This window comes from Colius striatus, chromosome Z (genome assembly GCF_028858725.1).
Source record: "Colius striatus isolate bColStr4 chromosome Z, bColStr4.1.hap1, whole genome shotgun sequence".
Taxonomy (NCBI): Eukaryota; Metazoa; Chordata; class Aves; order Coliiformes; family Coliidae; genus Colius; species Colius striatus.
The window spans coordinates 76,548,048-76,556,066 of NC_084790.1; the positions used below are offsets into that span (position 1 = coordinate 76,548,048).

Here is an 8,019-nt window from a genome sequence, read left to right on the forward strand (position 1 = left end):
CTGTGTGAAGCAGGAGCTTGTGGGGCTTGGCTTGGGAGCAAAAACACAAAGTGAGGGAGCAAAACTCCTTGGTTTCCCTAATTTGGCCTCTCGCCAGGGTCCGTGCCTGGGGAACAAACAGGCAAGCAGTGACACCTGACCCTCCAAGAGCAGGTAGTGGCAGGTTGTGAGACTGGGTAGGAAACAAGAGCCCACAGACTCCTCTAGCTATGATGGGGGCTGTGTCTCCTGCATCCCCCCCTCCCTGGCACCCCGTGCTCTGATGGGCAGCTGAGGACAAGACCGGACACATCCGTAAAGGGGGGCTCAGGGCTTACAGGAATCCCCCACCCTCTCATTTCTTCATCATGCTGCGCTTGTCCGTCTGGTGGGCTGCCTGCCAGGCTGGTCGAAAATGAAAGCAAAGCGTCGGGAGATAAATAGGAGCGGCACAAGGCAGCAGCGTGTGCTTTGTCCCACTCCCCAGCCTTGCCCTGCTGAGCACACGCCATGGCTCTGCGCCTCCTCCTGCCGCTGCTCCTGACGGCCGCTGCCCTCTTCATCACCCAGGCTCAAGGTGAGGGGCGCAAAGCCCTGCTGCCCGCTGCCGGGGCATGTGGGTGCTTGGTGGGCTCTGCGCAGGGCGTTGGGTGGGTGTGTGGGTGCCTGTGAGGCTGTGGCCTTGGCGTCCGCAGCGTGGTGGGGGGAGTGTGTGTTGAGGGGGGCTGTGTGTCCGTGCATCGCTGGTGGGCGTGTGTGGCATTGGCTGGCTGTGCTTCTTGGCTTGGGAGCATGGAGGGGTGTGTCGGGGGGTGCAGGTGGCTGGTGGGGAAGCAGCACTCCAAGCTGAAAGGTACAGATGGGAGAACAAGACTCGGTCCCTTTGCAAGGAGATCGTTTCTGCCTTAGTTTCCCCTCCACCAGCAGTGAAATTGGTGTCACATATGCCCCCTGGCAAGGTCTGACCTGCAAGTGGGCACCGGGGTTGAAAGCTCCCTCCATCACATGCTGCCCCAGCATCTCTCCCACGGATGACACGGAGTCAGCACTGTGCCTTCAGCTGGCTGTGCTGCACTGCCCTGGGGCTATGAAGGTGCCTTGGCTTGGTGAGGGTCTAGAATCTCACGTTGCCCTCTCGCTCCCAGGCATTAGCAGCTCGGCCCCAGACTGCTGCCTACTGCACAGCCAAAAACCAATCCCCTATCGAATGGTGAAGTCCTACAGATTCTTGGGACCCGAGACTGGATGTGAGCTGCGTTCTGTTGTGTAAGTACCCCATGGTGGTTTGTCTCTAGCCAAATCCTCCCTCTCCGTGTCTTCTCCCTGCCCACCCCCTGCCCACCCCCAAGCAGACATTTTTGCTTGCACCCCTAGGTTTACCACCAAGAAAAACAGGAAAATCTGTGCCTCTCCCACTGACCCCAACATGAAGAAGTTGATTGAGAAGCTGAACAACAAGCCCAAGACGAAGAAGAAACAGTCCCCGGGTGCCAAAAGCAGAAACAAGCGGCAGAAGCAGCAGCAGGTCTGAGTCAGGCCTGAAGAGGTAAGCGAGGGGAGCAGGGGGCAGCTCAGTGATGGGATGAGTGCGCTGAGCCAGATCCATCCCAGATCCTTCCCCATGGGAGTGTGAGTGTCTGGCTCCAGGGGCCGAGACTGGGAGGGCTGCCAGAGCTGAGGCTGGGGTGCAGAGGCACTTTGGGCACATCTCCCTCTTGCTCTGTGCTTGCCCTAAATCCAGATTCCTTTCTGGAGCTGCTGGGACAAGACAATATTTGGGGATGAGCAAGGCTCTCACTAAGACCTCCCTCACCTCACTGCTTCCTCCTTGCCTTCTGCAGGATGGATGCTTCCCCACCAATGACTGACCCACTGCCCGGCAATGGACATCGACTGCCTACCCACCTGCTCGCCGGCCATGGGGGGAGGACAGGGCTGCCGAGGGGGCTGCCCTCCGCCCCACAGCCCCCTCGGCACTGCTGTGCCTGCTGCACAGACCCCCCAGCCGAAACCCCTGCACTCGCTGGGTGATTGCCAAAGCAGCAGGCACCCAGGTCCTCGCTCGCCCATGGCCATGCCATTGGGCACCTGGACCTGCATGGGAGCTGAGCCACGGCCTCGAGGGGGAAGTGGGTAGCTGTCCTACCAGAGGGGATTTCTGTAGGCTGGCAGGATGGCAGCTTTTCCTATGACTTTTTAAGCGAGGTTTTATACATTTGTATTTATATTTGAAGACTGTGCTTTCATTCATTCTTCCTGGAAGGCTCTACTTCTGTTTCCTTGCGCTTCACAGAGTACCATTTATGGCTGTAAGGCTGGCTTTTCTGGAAGATTGCTCTTATTTTTCTACCAAATAAACGATGGCTGCACTTCATTTCCCTCTCACCTGTTTGCTTCTTTTCAGTTTGCAGGGCTATGGGGTGCCAGGCAGGTCTCATGCCCCTATAGTCCTGCCCAGGCTGCTTGCTGGGTGCTTCCTCGCAGGGCAGTTAATAGCAGCTGAGATGGAGAGTTTGGGGACAGCAATGGTGACAGTGTGGTTGTGTATCTGAGCTGCTCTAGACTTTTCCTTTGCCTTTTATAGCGTGCTCTTGTAGTGTAGTCTGGACAAAGATAGCCAGGGTTTGTCCCTTTTGTCTTTTTAAATTCTTTTTCAGGTTAAAAAAATGCAATGAAGTTGGAACAAACTGTTCATTTTAGTGGAATGTTACCCTTTTATACCCCTTGGTTTTGCTGTTGTCAGAGACTCAGACACTGTTAAGCCTAATGCTTAGTTTTCTGAAAAACAAAAATCTCCAAACTCTCATATACTTTCTTCCCGAGTCTGAAAAGCCCACCAAGTGAAAACTTTGTGCAGGTGGGGAAATGGAGGGCCTTGCAAAATTCATTGCAGACGTGCTGCAGCCATTTGCAACTCTGTGCCAAACCTTTAGCAAAACGACAAGTCACTGACCCAAGGGCACCATAAGGTGAGACTGCAAGTAGAGTGGGGGACAGACCTCTGGGACAGAGCTGTCAGTGAAATGGCATCTGCCCTGTGCTTGCAAGCCCTCTCCAGCACATTGAGAAGGAGCAGGTTGAAGGGCTGTGCTGCAGCCGCAGCGCTATCTGCTCGCAGAGATTTCAGACGTGGACTTTGGTCAGTAAAGGTCTAGAAAGTCATAATTGTAGTAATAGGATTTACAGGGCTTAACAGTTATCAGCAAAAGCGGTGTATTGGCTGAAGTAAAGCTTGTAGCCGAGTGTTTCTATTGAGCACATTTATCTGGCTTGATTGCTTATTGAGCAGGTGTTTAGAGCTATTATTTTATGGCTGTGTAAAGAAACTGTGAAGTCCAAGACACTGTCTCTGAGTAGGGGACAGGTGCTGAGCTGGCTCCATGCTGCCCTCTACTTCATGTGGGAGCATATGGCTGGCAGACAGACCGGAATTTGGACAGGATGAGAGGCAATAAAATATATCCTTTATAACCAAACTTGTTTCTCCTGGCTGTTGTGAGGGGCTTCGGTGGGGTGGGAGGGGCTGCACAAGGGTCTGCTCTTCTGCCCCACGCGTCGTCGTCCTCTAGGTCCTGGCTTTTGAAGGCCCTTGGAGGGGCTGCATCCCTGGGGTCGTGGTATAGGGGAGGGGGACCCTGCAAGTCCCCTCTCCTGCAGCTGTGTTACCCAAAAAGCTGAAGTGTCCTATTTGCCCATCCATCCCTACCAAGGGTTTTTGAGCAACGCCAGAAACCACAAGGGCACAGAACGATTTTGTACGTGGTGTTTCTGCTCATGGAGGGGTTTTCCCCTCCAACTTTGAGTCTCCCTGGACGAGCCTCACTTTCTCAAAGCAGGGTCTCTGTGCTACCAGGCTGCTTTGGCAAAACAGTGTTAAACCAAGCTATTAATGAGGCTGTGCTTCAGCCTGGGCTTTGCAGGGAGCCTGGGAGCTGACACCTGTGTGCTGGGAGTCAGCTGGGGCTGCGGTGGGAGGGCTGGAGGCAGCCCTGGCTGCGCTGCGGCTGAATCCAGCCCTGCGAGGCTGGCCCTGCCCTCAGCACCACTCCTTGTTGTCCCCGTGTGAGAGGATTGGAAAGGATCTGCAGAAAGCCTCTAGGGTTGTAAACATCTCATGGGTGGTTTTTCCCCCTTCAAATGCTAGGTGGGCATTAGGCTAAAACAAAGGTGCCCATGGGGGTGCTCTAATTTACCCTAGAATTTACCCTAATTGGGTTTGCAGTAGAGTGCTGGAGTTTGCCTCAGGCTCAGGCACAGATACCTGCTCAAGATGGGATATGTGGGAGTGGACACAGATGCAGCCCCACGTGTGCCTGTGCCAGCACACGCATGGGTGTTTGCACACCACTTCCAGCTCTACTGCAGAATGCTGCTTTTAAGGAAAATGAGATTAGTGGGAGCCTCTTTCCGGTGAGGCAGGTGGCTGCAGTGCTGTCATGGTGAGATAGCACCAGGGGAACACCTCCAAGGAGACTCCCAGCAAGAAGCTGAAGGGTGAGGTAATGGGTTGGGATCTGAAGCATGCAGCTAGGCACAAAACCCTTTCACCTCCCAGGAGCTGAATCCACAGACCCCAGCTGAGACAAGCAATGTAAATAGGATGCTCTAAGATGGAGATGCAGTGTAGCAGCAGAGGAGGATTCACACAGTTATACTCTTGAACAGGGCAAACCCATTTGCGAACATGAGGCAGTGTCCATGTCAAGTGGAGGGAAATGTCTGGAGAGCTTGGCCACCCTGGAGCAGAAAGGCTTTAGTGACAGCAGAAAGTAGCCAGGCAAGAGAGAAACCACAGAGTGCAGCCAAGAAAAGAGAAGTCTTGAACCCAAGCCAAATGATTAGCTCAAGCCATTATCCGGCGCAGACGGTGCTCCAGGCTTGTGCCGGCAGCAGAGCGTACCGGGCTGCAACGCTGGGCTGAGCTCCTGCCAGGCTCACCTGGAGACACCCACAGCTGCCCAAGCCTGGGCTGTCCCCAAGAAGCAGGAGGCAGCAATGCTGCAGCAGCCCTGTGGACATCAAGGGCTATTTCTGGGGCTATGTGGGTGCTGGGGGGGCCACGGTTTCCAACTGTCCACCAAACACTGCCCTCCTGGGCTCTGCCATGCTCTTGAGAGCAGAGAGGAGTCAGAGGAAGTGGCTGGTGTGCAAGAAGACCCCCCACCCTTTGTGCCCCCAGGTATTTGCCAGTTCTGGCTATCTCTTGGCACCTATCCCGTTCCTAGAGATCCCCAGCCTAGAGCCTCCTCTCAACTCTTCCTTCTCTTACATGCATCTCCCAAGTTCCATCCTTCCCCCATGAGCCATTTTTGTGGCTGCAGACCCTTGGCTTTGGGGTGTCCTTGTGTTGTTAGTCCTCTTTTTACTTCCCCAGACCCCTAGGACCCCCCATTTTCAGTTGAACTTCAGACTGACTCCTAGGCTGCAGCTCTCCAAGGTGCAGTGAAGGCGCCTCTGCTCTCTTCTAAGGATGTCCCGTGGTGAGGCCAAAGTGAGCTGTGTCCCAAAGCTGTACCAGACCAAGAACCCCACAGCCCTCTCTGCCCAGTTTCAGTCAACAGAGCAGTGAAAGGGAGCAGCACCTAAGGGTTTTGGTCTGTGCCATGTGCCTTTAGATCTGTCCACAGCTAAATTTGATGTAGAGACTCACTGGGCATCCTTCCTAGCAAGCCACATGGGAGGTGGCAAGGAAATTGCTGATGGGCTGCTTTTTTTCCATGGGTGTCCAAGCTATCGCCCTACCATGCCCTCCTGAAACCCCTGGAGAGGTTACAGAGAGGAGGACAGGCATCATGACGACAGGGAGCCAAGGCTGGAGGCATCCTGCCTGGGCACTGCTGCCTTGGTGCCATCACAGCCTGTCCCAGGACACCTGCAGGAAGTGCCTGGCTAGGAAACTGTGCAGCCAGAGGTGATGCTGAGGGACACGTGTGTTGCAGGGACCCTGAGAGACAGGTGCTCACCCTGGGGAGATGAGCTGAACCCAGCTGAGGTGTCTTGGCTCTACTGCTCATCACCTACGGTCAACATCAATGACACTCAAGCCAAAGAGTGTTAGGGACAGATGGGCTCTTAACAGAGCAAGAAATGGTACCTTCTACATCCCTCTTAGCCAGATCCTCAGGATCAACTCTGCTCCCTCTGGGCAAGGGCATGTCTTACTTTTTGTTTTCCCCTTAACTCCATGTAAATCAAATTGACTGGATTGCCTCAGTCAGAGAAGATCCAGTGGGGTCCCAAGCCCCATGAGCTTGCAGGAAGCACGGTCACCATGATGCCCCACTCCTGGGACTGCAACAGGAGCCACACAGGACTCTCTCTCATGCTGGGAGATGCAGGGGAAGTTGAAATAGCTGCAATGCCTGCCCAGTATTTCCCAATGAGGTGAATACAGCCAGCCCAGATCCTGCCCCGGGGAGCAGCTGTGCCTGGAACTTGCTGAAATTCCCCCTTTCCAGATCCATATCTCAGAGGTGGGAAGCTGAGAGGCACTGGGGAGCACACCAGAGGGCATGACGCAGGGGGAGCAGCTGCCCTAAGGGATCCCACAGCTGGCAGGTCTCTGGTGAGTAGCATTGTGGCTTGTGCACCTCAAGGAGAGATGAGGGATGGAGGTGATGCTCACATGGTCCTTTTACATTTTGATGGGTTGACTTTCCCATGAGGATCTCCCCCCTGTGCACAGTTTCCACTTTAATTAACAACTTCACCATTGAGACTTCTGCAGGAGTGAGTGCTCACGGATGCCTCGTGATGCCTGTGGTGTCCTTGGGGCTGGAGTTCCAGTGCTGCCAAATTGCTCTGAATGAGGCTTAAATGGGTCAATACACACGATGCTCTTCCCTCTTCCCAAATTACACCAGATTCCCTGACCATTCCCTGCTTGAGTGTGCCTCTGAACAGCCTGGACGCTGAAACATCCCCTCTTCCCTATCTGCACCACCTCTCTGGTCCCCAGGGCTCAGGCCTGTGAGGGGGAGGAGGTGATGTCCCAGCACGCCTTAGGAATGCAGAGATGACCACTCTCTTCTTAGAAATCCCACTGACCCCAGTGGAGGGGGAGGGAACCCGTTACATTCCCCTTTCACAATGAGAGTGGAAAGCCCCTTTCCTCACCCTCTGGTGTTCTTGCTGGGGAACAGAGGCGACGCAAACAGCCGTGCTTTCACCCACTTGGCACCCAGACAGCTGCCGAGAGGCAGCAGAGCCTCTCTTGCCTGAGCATGTGTCATCAGGGACTATAGGCAGCAAGAGGGAAAAGGGTCCCTTGCAGTCAGAAGGGTTTATCCGCAGGAGGATGTATTCCCAGCACTGGACACAGTGCTTTTAGTGCCAGTGCCTGGGAGCCCCTTGTCCTAGGAAAGTGGCAGAGGATCCTCTGCTCACCACAGGAATCAAGACCCCAGCAGTACTTGGTAGAGGATCCCACCGGACGGGATCCCCAGCACCCCTTTCCAGTCCTCAGGAACGTTTTGGTGGCTGCCAAACCCACCAAACGTGGAAGGAGGTGAGGCATCCCTCACCTGTGGGTCAAGACTCTGCTTTTGGGCCCCTTCTCTTCACAGGGAACTTTGTCAGTCCAGCCCTGGGAGAGGGAGGTGGTCTGGGCAGCAACATCAGCAGCCAGATGCCATTGTCCTCCCTGCTGTGGCATCTCTTTGGCAGCTCCCAGGGGAGATCAAGTGGAGACTATGTCCCAGAGCCAGCCTGTATCCCCAGACCTGAAGGGAAGCTGGGGCTGATGAGTGACTAATCCTCTGCCATCTAAATTCACCTTCTGCCAGCCAAGATTTCTCTTCAATACCTTGTGAGTCCTAGAAGAAGGTAGGTGCTGGCCGAAGTTAAGCTGGCACATCCATGCTGCACATCCAGACAATCTACTCCTGCCTAACCCCTTAGCCACTGAGGCACAGTAGTGGACAAAGGTGATGCTCTTCTGATGGAGGAGACTACTTCATGCAGGAAGCTTGTGCCAGTGACAGTGCAGGGAAGGAACACCTTGTCTGGTGGCACGGCTGGAGTCTGCTCGTGCTTCTTACC

The 8,019-nt window shown here is 54.7% G+C and overlaps 1 protein-coding gene across 1 annotated transcript; it reads left to right on the plus strand.

The window, feature by feature from the left end:
* Positions 1 to 462: 462 nt before the first annotated feature.
* On the plus strand, positions 463 to 3,423 carry LOC104563448 (C-C motif chemokine 19-like). The gene is made up of 4 exons (XM_010209905.2): positions 463 to 556; positions 1,125 to 1,245; positions 1,354 to 1,525; positions 1,821 to 3,423. Exons 1-3 carry the CDS (start codon positions 490 to 492, stop codon positions 1,508 to 1,510), a joined length of 345 nt encoding a protein of 114 aa, XP_010208207.1. The 5' UTR covers positions 463 to 489; the 3' UTR covers positions 1,511 to 1,525; positions 1,821 to 3,423.
* The last annotated feature ends 4,596 nt before the right edge of the window (positions 3,424 to 8,019 follow it).

What these genes read in the sequence shown, in the direction of transcription:
- LOC104563448 (XM_010209905.2), top strand. Translation starts at nt 490, where the DNA reads ATGGCTCTGCGCCTCCTCCTGCCGCTGCTCCTGACGGCCGCTGCCCTC. An exon ending in CTTCATCACCCAGGCTCAAG is followed by an intron (nt 557 to 1,124) that starts GTGAGGGGCGCA and finishes TCTCGCTCCCAG; the next exon opens with GCATTAGCAGCTCGGCCCCA. An exon ending in TGTGAGCTGCGTTCTGTTGT is followed by an intron (nt 1,246 to 1,353) that starts GTAAGTACCCCA and finishes TTGCACCCCTAG; the next exon opens with GTTTACCACCAAGAAAAACA.